We start from the raw sequence: 17089 nt of genomic DNA, 5'->3' as shown, positions 1-17089 counted from the left end.
CCTGTTATGTATTATAGTACCGAGAATTCTAGGAACTGTATGGCCTATTCTCTAAAGCATGCTATTTGGATTATCATAATAGGCTATAATTGAGTAAAATTTAATTATAAAATACTTAACAACTGTCAGGAAAGTTTTCTGGTCAATTTAAGCCAAACTAATGAGGTAACAATGAAAGAAAACTCGCTTAAAATCTTAGCCACTTAATATTGTTGTTCTATGGGGAATTAAATGTCATTTATGATTGAATTTAAATAAATAAATAAATAAATAAATAAATAAATAAATAAATAAATAAATAAATAAATAAATAAATAAATAAATAAATAAATAAATAAATAAATAAATAAATAAATAAATAAATAAATAAATAAATAAATAAATAAATAAATAAATAAATAAATAAATAAATAAATAAATAAATAATAAAATGGCTCTTCAAGAGTTACATTTATTTAATTACATTTAGAGAGTGATTAAACATGTTGTGTTTGAGACAAATGGGATTCCGTTTCCTAACCCGTGACCGGGCCCGTGACCACTGGCCATTGATAACCCAATTTTGTCATTTCACGTACGACTGCCCCTATGACAGACAATACGGTTACGGTTCGTTGGAGTAAATCGGCCAGGTCAACCATTCAATCATAATAACTATAATTGATTGTTCATTGCAATGTACACTTATTTAAATTAATTATGTCATGAATTTTTTGTTATTATTTATCTGTAAAATTAGTCTTTGCAAAGCTTGTAAATTATAATGAAATTAATAATAAAAGTTATGTAATTTAGTAAATAGATTAATAACTATAATAAATAGTAAATAAATAAATAAATAAATAAATAAATAAATAAATAAATAAATAAATAAATAAATAAATAAATAAATAAATAAATATCTAACTAACTAAATAAATAAGTAAATAATAAATAAATAAACGAATAAATGCAAAAATAAATAAATAAATGAGTAAAAAAACAAACAAATAAATAGATAAATAAATAATTAAATAAATAAATAAATAAATAAATAAATAAATAAATAAATAAATAAATAAATAAATAAATAAATAAATAAATAAATAATAAAAGAATATTTGAACAAATGATTAATTGATAAATTAATATGTTTTTATTGGACAAATGATAGATTATTTGAACGAAAATTACAAATAAACTATATAGCGATATCTGATTATTATTACCAACCACAAACTCATTTCATATATACATTTATTTTGTATTATTTTTAACATTTATACATTTCATCTATTGTCTATACCGGTAAATAGCGTTATTATTTTGGAATTGTGAATTTCTTTAGCCACAATTTTAGAAACCGCGCCCAAATGACATCACACGCAAATGTGAAAAAATCATTTTATTTACTTCTGTTTCCTTTTCCCACGATGAAGTCGCTCATCATCTGTGATTTCTATCGATATATCGATAAGTAAACGGCTGCAGACTTGTTTGTCATCTGTGATTTATCGATAATTATTGGTAAATATCGATAACTTCATCACTTCGAAGGACGTTCCCACGCTCACGCTCATCATGTCGTCATATTTTGTTTCATTCACATCATGATACTGTTATTAAAAAGTTGACGTGAACTTGTTAAAAAGTTATAAGCTTTTAACAAATAAATGCAATTTTTTGCACGTTTAGACTTATTTTTAGGAAGATCTCATTCTTTATCATTTTTTCAACGAACTAAAAACTAACGTTATGTTATAATTATTTTCAAAAGTTGCCTGCTATGCTCTGATAACCACCATTCGAAATTTGATCACACTGGTAAAAGCAATTAACCGCCAGTCGCTGAATACTTATTATTAAAGTTGCAGATAGTCATCACTATACAGGCTTTTAAATGGTCACCCGATACGCGGAAAACGTGCATTGCTTACAAAGTTGTCGATCTAAAACAATAATGATATATCTTCCTTTCCTCGTCTTCATCTCACCAGCTTTAGTTTTGCGTTTTGTTCTTTCCTTTTTCTTTTTCGTGTCTTTGTTATTATTCTTATCTTCTCGTCGTCTTTTCCATATTTCTTCTTCTTCTTCTTCTTCTTCGTCGCATGTGCTCCTCTTCTTCTTCTTTCTCGTCATAATCATCCTCTTCTGTTCTTCTTTTTCTCTTCGTCTTCTTCATCTCGTTTTTTCTGCTTCTTATACTTCTGCTTCTTGTTCTTATTTCTTATCTTGTTCTTCCTCCTCGCCTTTCTTCTTCTTCTCCTCCACCTCCTCCTCCTCCTCCTCCTCCTCCTCCTCCTCCTCCTCCTCCATCTTCTTCTTCTTCTTCATCGCATGTGCTTCTCCTCCTCCTCTTCTTCTCCTTCTTCTTCTTTTTCTTCTTCTTCTTCTACTTCCTTCTCGTCATAATCATCTTCTTCTACTCTTCATTATCTTCTCTTCGTCTTCTTCATCTCTGCTTCTTCTACTACTTCTGCTTCTTGTTCTTATTTCTTATATTTTTCCTCCTCTTCCTTCTCCTCCTCCTCCTTCTCCTCCTCCTTCATTAAGACCAACTTCTCATCCTATACGCTTCTCAATATTCGAATATTAAAACCACCATGAAGCAAATATAATAAACTTGAAAGTTGGGAAGCTGTAAAAGCGTAAAGTGCAATATCTTCATCTTCTTATCCCATCATTTTACCCCATCACCAAGTGCACCAAGGAGTGACTTGGTGTTTCGTTGCACTATTCAAAACGTACTTTCACCGCGAGCACCGCGGGCGACAGTAAGATGTTTCACGCCTAACTCGCAGGTGCGTATATAACCCAAGCGTCGCAGTGTAATCACACAGCGAATTTTTGCAGCGTCTAATAAAGACAGTGCTGTGAAACCTGACAACTATTGGAAATGTATAGGTTCAATTGTTACGATTTACAATGGACGTCATCCGTCATGCCACATCAGTTGGGTTCAATTTTGTATTATCGAAAAAGCAGAAATTCTAGAAATTCATAATAGATATAAACCTCAATAGTACTTAAACCATGTGTTATAGCATTTCTTTTCAGTTTTAAGCCTAATAATGATCATAATAACTGATTCAATTCAAAACATTTAACAGCTGTAAATTGGCATTGTATAACTATTATCACGATTGTGGTAGAATCCTCTGCCAACTTAAAATAATAAAGGTTAAATATGTCATACCAGACTTAACCATTTTTACTTGTTTTTAACTAATCCTAAAATAGCTTGTCAAAGAAAGTTAACGTATGGTACGAAATAATGCTAAAACTGGGTTAATGAGTGTTTAATTGAAATATGTACGCTACCAGCCGATTGATATCATTTTTGTCCCCACAATGCTTAAAAGGGAGCTTTGTTTTGCTCTATTTCCCTTCTTTGAATAAAATGGAAAACAGATGTGTATGTATTTTTCTCTTCTTCTTCCCATATTCGTCCTCCTTCCTCCTCCCTCCTCCTCCCTCGTCTTCTCTAGTCCACCCTCCTACTTCTTCCTCCTCCATCTTCCTCCCTCTTGCACCCTTCTCCCTCCTTCTCCTTCCTCCCTTGTCCACACTCCTCGTCCTTTATCCACCCTCCTCCCTCCTCCTCCCTTGTCCACACTCCTCATCCTTTATCCACCCTCCTCCCTCCTCCTCCCTCCTGCACCCTCCTCCTCCGCCATCCACCTCCTCCTCCTCCCTCGTCTTCTCTAGTCCACCCTCCTACTTCTTCCTCCTCCATCTTCCCGCTCCCTCTTGCACCCTTCTCCCTCCTTCTCCTTCCTCCCTTGTCCACACTCCTCATCCTTTATCCACCCTCCTCCCTCCTCCTCCCTCCTGCACCCTCCTCCTCCATCCACCTCCACCTCCTCCCTCGTCTTCTCTAATCCACCATCCTACAAGTCCTACTTCTTCCCCCTCCATCCTCCTCCCTCCTGCACCCATCTCCTCCTTCTCCTTCCTCCCTTGTCCACTCTCCTCATCCTTTGTCCACCCTCCCCTCCCTCCTCCCTTCCCTCCTCCTAAAGTGACCACAAAATATCATTTATTTACTTTAGATGGCTTATATTGAAGCATGCAGATATAAACACAAATAATTAAAAATTATGTAAAATGCCAAAAAAAAAAAAAAAAAAAAAAAAAAAAAAAAAAGAAAAAGCAGAATCACTCCAACAAAAACTAAAGATATGAGCAAAAATGAATAATGACTGTATTCAAATTGAATGTTTGTTGAACCTGTTCAGTAGACATTAATGCTAAAAGTGACTATATCAAAAGAAATGGCTAAATGGGCGCATTTTAACACGAAAATGCGCGCATAAATCTGGAACCTTATGTGTCCGTTTACACATATCCATGCGTACGAATCACGAAGAAACAATTAGGCCTAAGCGATTTTAAGGTGGTACTACAGTACACCCTTGATAAATTTGTGGCTATTTTTGCATTTTTCTCAAAAACTAATAACACACTGGTAACAGAAGTTATGTATATTATATGGGCAAGGAATCCAGTTACTACACTGGAATGTCAGTGACTCAAGACAAGCGGTACGTTATTTATGATAAGAAAAGAGGTACTGCTAGAATGTACCTCATTTCTTAACATAATGAATCATAATCTTGTATTGAATTCATTGAAGTAATTGGATTCTTTGCCTTAAATAGACATAACTTTTGTTACCAGTGTGTAGTTATTTTTGAGAAAATGCAAAATTAGTCACAACATTTATCAGGGGTGTTAATAGTACCACCTTAATTAAAAACAAAAGCAGAGTCACATTCTCATTGCATGCTTCAATAGTACACTTCTTTCCCACGATGTCGCATTAACACGTACGTGTTCTGATCACAGCTGATATCGATGAATAATTATTGACTAATATAATCAATAATTAAGAAAAACAATTAAAACTGATGCTTATGGTGTTTGAATGTCGATTTGTCTCGAAATTGAACAAATTTAACACTCATAAGTATAGAGTGTGATTATTCCCATGATTTGGAGTGTCGTTGATTTAAAGATTTCTAAGCTTTTCTCTTTGGTAATCTCACTATTAAGTATAAAATTATAAAACACGAGGTATATAGTTTGTCTCGAAATTGAACAAATTTAACACTCATAAGTACAGGATGTGTGACTATTCCCATGATTTGGAGTGTCGTTGATTTTAAGATTTCTAAGCTTTTCTCTTTGGTAATCTCACTATTAAGTATAAAAAGTATAAAACACATACCAGTTTGTCTCGAAATTGAACAAATTTAACACTCACAAGTACAGAGAGTGTGACTATTCCCATGATTTCGGAGTGTCATTGATTTTAGGATTTCTAAGCTTTTCTCTTTGGGAATCTCACTACTTTAATTAATTGGACTTCATAATAATTTATGGACATCATAATGTAAATCTTAAAATCAAATCAAAATCATGTAAACCGAGAGTAAACGGTGGTCATTTGAAATACATTACGTCATGAAACAAAATCAACTTAAGGTTAGCTACTATTTCAAACTGTTGCGATTTGGTAGTTCACAGCATCTTGCGAATGGTAGTGAGCTTTGGCAAAAATTGCATTGATCATTTCATAGCAAGTGTGTAGAAGAATTCAAAAATGCAGTAAAGTTTTGTATATAGGTTCTGCGGTTCTTGAGTTATGTTGTAAAGAGGGCTGAAACAACAACATTTTTGTAAAACGTACATAACTCATTAACAACAATAAACCAAGCAAGTTTATGATTTGTATAATGAACTTTTGCAAAACATCAAAGTGTTAGGGGTGGTGCAATAATTATGTGTACCCCGGGGTGAATTATAGGGGGGCAAAGATTTTTGGCAGGCCAAAGGGGGGCAAGCATTTTTGGCAGGTCGAAAGGGGGGGTCAATCGATTTTGGCAGGTCGAAAGGGGGGGCAAGCAATTTTTGGCACAGATATTTTGGGCACCGTTTCTATATTACGCCCTAAAAGGCGTAGGAAAATGTTACGAACACGTTCAAATATGCAAAATTTCCTGCTCGCTGCGCTCGCATTATATGTTAAGACAATTTAAGGTTTTAAATTCGGTTCCCCAAAATCTTGCATGTGTAAAGGGGGGGGGGGCAAAGATTTTTTGGCACGTCAAAAGGGGGGGGGCAAAGGTTTTTTGGCACGTCGAAAGGGGGGGCAAAGATTTTTGGCACGGCCAAAGGGGGGCAAGCGATTTTTGGCAGACCATTTGAGAATTCACCCCCGGGTACACATAATTATTGCACCACCCTTATTTTTCAATAATATATTGATTAAGATAATGAAAATCGTCAACATAGACAATCGTCGTTATTTTATTTGTCAAATAATGCATATTTATGGTATTAGAGCACACTGTCTATTATAAATGTTCATCTTTTGACATTATGATATATTGTTTGAATGTACGATTTTATAATATGAAATTGGTTAATTTTTTTTCAAACCTGATTGTTTTGGCATATTTGTATTGTTTACACATGTCCCATCTTACACCTAAATGGAATCAGGCAAATTTGTTGAGTTTGTAGGTCAACAAAGCAATTTTGACATAAAGTCTCTCCCCCCCCCCCATACAGGGCAATTTTGACATAAAGTCCCCCCCCCCCCTAGAACTCCGCGTGTTAAAATAGCCAGTGTGGTTTCTTTCACCTTATCTTGGTATTTTAGCTAAAAAGTGACATAAACCCTTCCCGGCAGTTATTACTAATATATACTATTTCAGCATTTTGGGTAAAGAATAACAAAATTAAAATTGGACAGATATCGTACATTATAAAACACAGTGTTCCAATATCTGTGCTTTAAAGTAAATTCGGCGTATCGTAAAAAATCAAATACAGGTACATCCACGGAACATAAATGATTGAGTTGACAGCTTCATATGCTTATTTAATGATTTTGAAGAATGATCAGGTAAAAAATAATGATTGTGAATTTGTATGAATTTGACCAACATTTCATGTTTTCTATCATGTTTATTACCGCTTTTCTTTCTTTCTTTACAGTACGGTGACAATACGTCTTTTCTATCGCATATTGTTATGACACGTATGCATAACAGGCCTACATGAATGCTACAAAAGGGGAGTCACAGTGAAAGGGAGTAATGATAGAATTAATTCGCCCCAACAGGTGTCATTTAACACTCGGCTGTTCCAGTTAAAATCCAAACCCCCTATGGAAGACATGACCTACGGTATTCTTCCACACAGGGAGTGTGAATTTCAAATGGGGTTACCTGAATAAGTGACTCCATTTGAAATCTACACCCCCTGTGTGGGGTAATAAGGATATGTCTTCCATAGGGGGGGATTTCAACTAGAATAGCCCAGTTAAATCATATAAATCATATTTAGTAGGCCTACATTAAATAGCGCGCTTCTTCCACAAAGGGATTTTTTCAATAATATGTTTCCGAGAATAGACGGAAATACTTTTTTACCACAAATGAATAGTAAAATTATATCTATTTCAGATTTGTCTTTTCTTTTTTTCTTTTCATATTGTACAACAAAGAAAAATAATAAATATCATGATTTTTTGCCATGTAAACTTCCATCATGATCACACGAAGAAGCCGAATCGTTATGCCAATTTAATTTCCATGTTTAACTTTAAGCTGATTGACTGAAGTATAACCGCAAAAATATGCATCAACATCAAACGTATATTTTCGATTTTCAAAATTGACTCAAAACTTGGAGGCAATTAACGATGTACGTGGCTGTTGATACAGCTTATGCCGTCAGTCAGTGTGTTCCAATATCTGTGGATAAAGTCCGAGGGCTCCTTACCTATGCAGCTAACTGATTTCGTGTTTTCTGCTATATAGATTAAAAATCATCGACTGTCCAAAAAGTAAATTTTCTTTAAATTAAATATTCATGTTTCGATCAAAATTAGCATATGGTTTTTAATAATATAGTGCATAGCGAATTTTTAAGGTATAGCCTATTTATTTTATAAGTTTGGGGGCAATTTTGTTCATGCCTTGTAGGCCTGAATAAGCAAGCCGTATTCGAAACATTTCAATAATAATATATAGATTGTGTTTAGCTCCGAGGTTTGAGACATCAAGCTTGATGTTAAAAATCAGATCAATCTTTAAGTATATATGACTTTATTCTGGGTTATATTTAAAAGGGCATTTCGTGATCCACAGTATCATCCCCACTTTCCTAAAAAAAAGTTGAGATTTTTATATCACTGGAAACCTCTGGCTACATAATGTTTATGTACAAAAATTTCTTGCAGATTAATTCGTTTAGCAAAGATATCGTGAAATTTGAATTTCGTTCTGGTATACCAGAACGAAATTACAACACATTGTCTATGGAGCAGTGTAATATATAATCATGCATAACTCGCAAACACAAAATCGGAATCAACTGAAATTTTGGGAGTAAGCTTTTTTCGTGGATATCTTCTGAAAAATATCATAAAAAGAGGATGCTAGGAGCCTAGGATCACAAAATCCTCCTTTAAAACCTAACGCAAGGTTTTTAAGGTGTAACACGGCGGCTGCATCTCTTTACAGGGCCGCTAAAAATTTAGCATAAACGTTTCCTTGTAGGCCGTAAAAAAATTAATGTTTTGGTTCTTGTCCAGAGGATTTTCATGAATTGATGAGGGAGTGAGGTTTTTTCCAATTTAAAATTAGCATTGTTAGTAATTTTCGGTCTTTTCCAACGGTGCTCGAGGAAAGGAGGAGGCCATTTTTTTAAGTGAGATTCTGAGGGATAACGCCCCCTATAGAGTACCACAAAAAGTTTTGGAAGTGATCCATGTTCTCTAATAAATTTATTTATAATGTATAAAGTTTTCCTAAAGTATTCCCAAGTCCAAACAATTTTGAAAAAACTAAAAAAAAAAAAAAAAATCTGACAAATCCCAGAAATTGAGGAGGGAGGGGACGAGAACCAAAACATTAAATTTATGCGGCCTAACTTGACAACATTTGACTCATACTTGTATGATACATGTAAGAAGTTGGTAATGCAATTTCGTATATCACTATATAAATAGTCACAGTGGTCATGCTCCCAGGCTATATGCAACGAACCAACGATCGTTAAAAACAACAAGTCGTTTAGTATCGGGTTGAAATATGGAGAAGGCGGCCTGGATAAATATGATTTCTTAAATTAATACTCTTATGACATATACCTATATGGTTATTATGTATAATTCATACTAATTAAAGCCCTAATACACGGATAGAATACCGAACTACACTTTTAAATAGAAAATTTGTTACGTTTATTTTAAATTAATGTCGTATAAATTACGATATTAATTCCTCCATAGAGCTCCGCAGCTACCTAGACTTCGACAGCAAGCATGGCAAGTGTGATTCTGTCATTTTACCTTATATTTCTGCCTAAAACTGTCTAGACTTATAAGTTATAGTTGCTAACGAGACGCGAATGTTTTTTAATGCACTTGATTTTCACATAATCGTCCATATTATATCAGTTGATATCAGTCGCTATCGATAGGATTATAAACTCGGCTTATTTGCAGGGCATTCTAATGGTCATCCGACACGTGGAAAACGCACGATGCTAACAAAGTTGTCAGTACATTTAAATATTCTGTTTCCGTTTTCTAGTTTTCTTTTGTTCTTTCTTTTGCTCTTTCTCTCTCTCTCTCTCTGTTTCTTTCTTTTTTTCTTTTTTTTCTTTCGTTCTTTCTTTCTTGCTTTCTTTCTTTCGTTTTTGCTTTCTTTCTTTCGTTCTTTCTTTCTTTCGTTCTTTCGTTCTTTCTTTCTTTCTTTCTTTCTTTCTTTCTTTCCTTCTTTCCTTCTTTTTTTCGTGTACCTTAGCACATTAATTAAAAATCTTTTGTTGAAAAATAATTACGACTACGCAAAATATAAACAGCAACATTATACACTAAAGTCCCATTAGGTATTTCTGAAATGATACATTTGGACAAAAAACATAAAACAACATTATTGACAAAGTTGAAGCCCCCCCCATTGAAATACATGTAGATAATTTATATACTGTCAGTATACAAATTACAAATTCATGTAAAATATCTTATTTTATCTTTCATATACACATTATAGTAAAAACGATTAGCGCCACTTCTTATTAAATTATAAATTTGAGAAGAAAATTGGAGCCATGTATATCGCTTTGTACCAACCACGCGACTGACAAAATAATAGGGAGCCTACCTATTTAAACAAAATTTAAAGTTCAAAAATGTATAAAGACCTAATCTTAAATACAATACATTGACATTTGGAAAAAAAAAGTTTGTTGTAAATTATTAGTTACTGAAAACTTTCTTTGGTGCCCCAGCCAAAATTTCCCGCCCATTTCGGGATACATTGCATTGTAAATACTCGCGTGTCGTAACAAGAACACACAAAGAGTCTTTTGTCGTGTTTGTTTTGAACCGTGCTGAAAACTTGTGTATACAATCCCCTAGATAACTTGTCACACGCGACAATAAGTGGCCGTGACAAAAGGACTAAATGTCACCTCCGCACCGTCGTGTGTCATTCGGGTGTGTCGCGGTATTTCATATTGAATCACTTTCCTCCTTCTGATTTTTGTCTGGGTGAATCTAAATTGCTCAAGTGCTCTTATTAATCATTGTTCTTAACGTTTTAGCGCCTAATCATCAATCCACGATATCCCATGGAAATGTTGGATGAATCTATATCCTCAAGTTCGTTGGGATGCTATGTTCGTAAAATAGCAACGAAAGTAACGAGACCAAAATGACGAAAAGGACCAACATAATGGGACCAATAAAGATGACAAAAGAATCAACATTAGGCCTACTACCAGTTTCGAGATTTTGTCGTAAAAAATTGGTTTGCTGACGGGGTTGGAAAAAAGTTCTTAAAGTATGAGTCCAGCACCTTTTGGCTATACATAAGTTATGGTACAAAGTGCGCGAAAAAGTTTGTCATAATATTGAAAAGTTGAAATATGGTGCAAAAGTGGAACAAATTAGTACTAAGAGCGCAAAAGTTGGCACATTTTATTTAGTCTAAAATGGCCAAATATGGGTCGATCCTTCATGTAATTATTTCGTGTAAGCTAATCCTAACCTTAATCCTAACGCTGATCCTAACTCTAAACTAACCCTAACCTTAACCCTAACCCTAATTCCGTGTAAAATTACCGAAAAAGTAATAACCTCATATGAGTTAATTTGGTCAGAAACCCACATGCGGGCGTCAAAATTTATGGTTAATATGGTTATGGTTTAGGGTTAGGGTATAAGGGTTTAGGGTTAGAGTTAAGGTTTATAATTATGGTTGAGGTTAAGGTTAGGGTTTATATCTACAAATCTTCCGAGTCTTCCACATTATCGCAATTGTGCTCCTATACATTGGAATGACTATGGTAGAAAGAACCCTATTTGGTCCCATAATATAGCTAGCACTGGTCCTCCTGTAACGACCAGAGAAGGCAGATTTTGGATTTACGACCTTTTTAACGTTAATACTACAGAGGTGAATCAGATATGGTGATTGGATTTCACAGTGTTGTGCATCAGTACATGACTATAACCCACTCGACTGTAGACGACAAGTTTAAAATTTTCTCTTTATGTTGAAGCATAGATTTTAAAATCTATGGTTGAAGCCTATGGCTATAGCACACGCAGAGCTGGCAATTCACCTGACCTGTGTAATATTTGTTTATGACAATAGTCCTTTGATGCAACAATAATTGTATCTCCAAAAATTAGGACCAACGCCCGGTGACAACGTTGACATTGGTTGACGAATTATCTGTTCCAATTTCAGTGACACCTCATTGTCCAGGGTAGGATTAGGCCTACTCTCTATTCCAGAAAAATACAGCACTATTTTTTTGGGATTAAAAAAATATTATCAAGTTCTGCCAAATGAAACATAGCTCAATCCCAATCCTTTAGTTTTTGTAAACCTACGTTAAATCCACACCATTGATTTGCACACAATTAAACAATGTAAAATGCAAACAAACATTTTTAATTGATAATGTAGGTGTGCAAAACCCACTGGATTTGGGTTGTATTCAATTGTTGATTACTGCACTCGTTAAGTCTTCAACCCAAAAGCCCATGGCTAAATCACTTGTTATGCCAGTCAAGCCATTTACGGCATTATTCTGCGATTGGCCTGAAAACAAACATTTGTGTGTGAAAAGACTTAGGTTGAAGACTATTACCCTTATGGCCCTTACTCTTATGCTGAGACCTTCAGACATTGCCCCAAAATCAGTGCAGTTCAATGAAAACACATGTGAAACATCAAGGTGGCTGTTTTCAACAGAGAACATCACATTCACTGAAAATGCAGCAAAAATCAAGTTTCATGGTGTGAAAAATGACACCAGCAGAACAGGCTTTGAAGTTCTCTTGCAGCCTGTACCTGATGTAAAGTTAAACCCTGTTCGGGCTCTAAAGGATTACATTGAAGTGACTCAGAGTGTTAGGCCAAAAGACAACCCGGTTTTCCTTTCATTGTCACAGCCATATGGACCTATTACGGCAGCTACTGTGGCAGGTATTCTCAATGAGGCTATTCAGTTGGCTGGCTTAGGAAACAAAGGTTTTTCAGCAAAAAGTTTTCGGCCTACTGGTGCTACAGTCGCTATTGAAACAGGTTGTGATCCTGAAATCACAATGCGACAAGGTCGATGGAAAACACTTATTCTTCACCAATCTCCTCACTGACAGAACCTTGATAACCTATATACAATATAACAAATATTAATGCAACTGGAACGATCTTTCAACTGGCAAAGATAACCTTTGACCTGTAATTTATTACAGGTCAAAACATATGATGTCATCAATGGTGTGTAAAACTACGATTAGTCCTAACTGGCAATAAAAGAAAAAAATCACTATTTTACTAATTTCTTGAAAAAAGAGCCAAAAACATCCATTTTTGGCATATTTTCTGACAATCGAGTCACAAAAATCAAAGACTTGGAACAAGTCTAAGCATTCAAAATCTTGAGTATGCCAAAATTTTGCTATAATATTCACTTTTTTGTGTTCCTTTAATTAAATGATTGGTTATCAGAATGAAACATGTCTTTGCCAAAAATTAGACTGCATAAACTGAAATTAGCTTTGGGTCTTTGGGCTTGATTGTCACAGCATACGAAAAACACCCTAAAAACGCAAGTTTTTGGCCCTTATTTCCAAAAATTGACCAAATATTAAAAATTGACTTTTATTGCCAGTTAGGACTAACTAAAGGATTAGGATTTAGCTATGTTTCATTTGGCAAAACAGTTTAATATTTTTTTAATCCCGAAAAATTAGTTCTGTATTATTTTTTTTTAAATACAAACTTGTTCACTGGTGGGGCATAAAACCTAGCACTAAACAACCCTGTTATACATGTATTTATTTATTTCCAAAAATGCTAATACTTATTACAATAAGCGTAGGTATGGTAAGGTATCTTTTCTGACATCCAAAGGAAATTAATGAGGTGTCACTAGAGCAAGAATAGATTATAAATACGAAGACATATTATCTCAAACCTGAACTTTGATATTTTAAAACTGACGCTCATCGCTCAAGGTAAAAAAAAGTATGGTAAAGGAGACGATTCTGTATAAACAGTGATCGGAGTGCCCATCTCTCTTTCATTGGCGATTGGGCTAGACTCCTCCATGTATTTGCTATAGGGGGATCGCTACACCTCCTCCACAGCGAGTCTGTTACCTTCCCAGCATATAAGTATGCCGGTACCCATTTATACACCTGGGTGGAGAGGAGTAATCGAGATAAAGTACCTTACTCAAGGGCACAACACGATGGCGTCGCCGGGCTCGAACCCGCAACCTTCCGTTTGTAAGTCGGAGCCCGTTGCGCTCCGTCACCGTGCTCCCCTCAAGAAATGTAAAAAGAAAGAGTAATAAAGAAGGGAAGTATAGTTTAACTATATATATATCTTGTCTTTATTTCTCCTTCCTTTTCTCCCTGTATTAAAATACAGGGGATAATATGGAACCAACCGACAAATTGATTATAGGGCCTAATAAAAGACAAAGAAAATTTCAACGAATTCAATGAACAAACGAAAGGAAAAAAACAGGACTTAAAACGGAAAAGAAAATGAAAAGAAAAGAAAGAGAAAATGTACAAGACAAGACCAGACAAGACAAACAAAAGAAAGGAAAAAGAAAGAAAAGAAAGGACAGAAAACAAGAAAAGAAAAGAAAAGAAAAGAAAAGAAAAGAAAAGAAAAGAAAAGAAAAGAAAAGAAAAGAAAAGAAAAGAAAAGAAAAGAAAAGAAAAGAAAAGAAAAGAAAAGAAAAGAAAAGAAAAGAAAATAAAAGAAAAGAAAAGAAAAGAAGAAAAGAAAAAAAGAAAGTAAAAAAGAAAAGGTAAAGAAGAGACTAGATCAGAAAAGAAATGACCACAGAAGGAAAAGGAAAAAAATAAGAAACGGGAAAAAAAAGGAAAAAAAATAGAAAAGGAAAAAGCACAGAACAAAAAGAAAAGAAGAGAAAGAAAAGAAAGGACAGAAAACAAGAAAAGAAAAGAAAAGAAAAGAAAAGAAAAGAAAAGAAAAGAAAAGAAAAGAAAAGAAAAGAAAAGAAAAGAAAAGAAAAGAAAAGAAAAGAAAAGAAAAGAAAAGAAAAGAAAAGAAAAGAAAAGAAAAGAAAAGAAAAGAAAAGAAATGAAAAGAAGAAAAGAAAAGAAAAGAAAAGAAAAAATGAAAAGAAAAAAGAAAGTAAAAAAGAAAAGGTAAAGAAGAGACTAGATCAGAAAAGAAATGACCACAGAAGGAAAAGGAAAAAAATAAGAAACGAAAAAAAAGGAACAAAAATAGAAAAGGAAAAAGCACAGAACAAAAAGAAAAGAAGAGAAGAGAAAAAATATGGGAATAAAAACGGAATTAAAGTTTAGAAGAGAATGGGAGAAAGAAAGATCGAGAGACCATAAAAGTGAGAGAAACATTAATTTAGAAAACAGAGACGAAAAAAAGGATATGCGAAGACGAAAAACAGAAACAAAGCAATAAAATAAAACAAACAAATAAACAAACAAAATGCCACTTACCGGATCTTTGTCCTTGTCCTGTTGGTGTGGCGGAATGATGATGATGACCATCATGGTGTAATGGTGGAGTCGTTGACATCATTACCGGAGCTGTATCCTCGTCCATTTCATGCACAAAGTCAGTAGACGAATGCGAACTTCCAAAAATAAACGCTGAATATATATCGGGAATTTCCAACTTTATTCAAATCTTGGAAGAATTTTTACGGATGTCTTGATGAGCGCACCAGCAGATTCGAAATACCAAAGGTCCAGAAAACTTCTTTAGAATCCATAAATCAAAATATGGCACGTGCCACTTCTTTACCCTTTTCACAAAAGTTTTCAAATAATCTCATTAAACAAAAAACGCGAAATCTATTTTGTCACGCTGTAAATAATACTGATTTGCAATAATTGGTATAAATCACATATGTTGAACTTTGATATTTAAAATCAGTGTCATTGTGTGATTTTGTGTTGTGTGCGTTTTATGACTGGGAGATATATGAGAAACATACAGGTGGTACGATACTGATGGTGTCTGAGTGATGAGGGTTCTAAAAAAAGTCTGCTTAAAATGCTTGCCTCTGATTGGCTATATTTTGATCACGTGCTTGCTTGGTAGTAATTAAAATTGAATTTATGGCATTTTGTCTTCTTACATACGGTTGGGTTTTCTGTGTTTGATGATAATGATTTCAAGTGAACATGTTTCAGTGGTTGTTAAGTTAAGTGGTTGTTAGGCTAGATATTTTAAAATTTATGCAAGGCATCGTTACCATGCTTGGCTCTGATTGGCAGGTGGCGGCGGAAGCATTAAAATTTAAGAAGGGGGGTCGGGGACGAGCGTATTTGTGACATGATCTGGTCCATGGTGGCCAAAGGCGGCAAATTTGAAATTGAGATAAAGGCAAAAATATGGAGTACAAAAACAATAAAATACATAAGAAAATATGCAACACAAAGCTTCAGAACTTTAGAACCAAGTATGCTAAACCTTTGGTGTTTTCAGTATCTGATTGCCAATTGTTTGTATAATAATTATAGTAACTCAATTTTCAAATAATGCCTCCTTTGGCTTCCATGGAGCAGATCGTGTCACATTTTGTTTCTGTTTTACGAGGCCCTTTTTTGCGTTTCAATTTCAGACTATTTTAGCCCCAAAGGTGGAATTTGCTATTTGCAATTTTACCCTATTTGGATCCAAAACATAGTGTATTTCGTGCTGAAAAGGAAGATGCACAAGGCAATATTATTTGTTAGTTTTATTCTGTTATTATTTTAAGGGGACGTCTCCCGTGCCATAATTTAGGGGGGGGGTCGTGTCCCTCCCCGCTTCCGCCGCCCATGCTGATAGGTTATGGCTTGATAACGTACTTGCTCGCTGTAATTAAAATTCAATTTATGACATTTTGTCTTCTTATATGAGTTTCTGAATTGAACATCTTTACTGGTTGTTATAGCATTATGAGAGGTATCATATGATTGGTTGTGATTGGTTTAATAAGGTCACGTGCTTGCTCGCTGTAATTAAAATTGAAATTATGGCATGTTGTCTTCTTAGACGAGCTGCATTTGCTGCATGCCTTTTATGATAGTATTTTCAATTAAACATCTTTTATAGTGGGAGTTAAGTAGGAGATTTTAATGTGTTGATACAAGAGGGTGTCGTCGGCTTAGAATGAGCGGTTCTGATTGGTTATATGTTTTGGTCACGTGCTTATTCACACGGTAATTGACTGAAATTGAACATGGGTCATGGATCGCAATCCTACCAAGGTAGTATCGAACTTTATTGCCCTTCCTCTTTAGGGTGTCCCACAAGTTCTCCAATTGGATCAGATCATGACTCCTGGAGGCTAATGCCTGTTTGATCCATGAAGTTGTTGGTGACGGCTCCTCTGTGTGAAGTGGCGTTGTTGTCCATAAAAATAAAACATCTCCAATGGCAACAGCGTTAAAAATATTAAAGGAATCAATGGAACTAAAACAAAGGAGCTAGAGAAAAGTGAACAATGAAACTGAACTAAAAGAAAGTTGTAAAAAGAACAAGAAAACTAAAACAAATTTCTATACATATTTTCT

The 17089-nt window shown here is 34.5% G+C and overlaps 1 protein-coding gene across 1 annotated transcript in view; it reads right to left on the bottom strand.

Annotated features, from left to right (window-relative positions):
- The window catches only part of LOC140141462 (nuclear receptor subfamily 2 group E member 1-like), a 46932-nt gene extending 31606 nt beyond the window's left edge, over positions 1-15326 (bottom strand). The window contains 1 exon segment of the mRNA XM_072163329.1: positions 15023-15326. Coding sequence (XP_072019430.1) covers positions 15023-15128 — 106 coding nt within the window. The 5' untranslated portion in view covers positions 15129-15326.
- Positions 15327-17089: the final 1763 nt, after the last annotated feature.

This window comes from Amphiura filiformis, chromosome 19 (assembly GCF_039555335.1).
Source record: "Amphiura filiformis chromosome 19, Afil_fr2py, whole genome shotgun sequence".
NCBI classification, from domain to species: Eukaryota; Metazoa; Echinodermata; class Ophiuroidea; order Amphilepidida; family Amphiuridae; genus Amphiura; species Amphiura filiformis.
The sequence above is the reverse complement of the archived record's forward strand: the minus strand, read 5'-3'. Positions and strand labels throughout refer to the sequence as shown.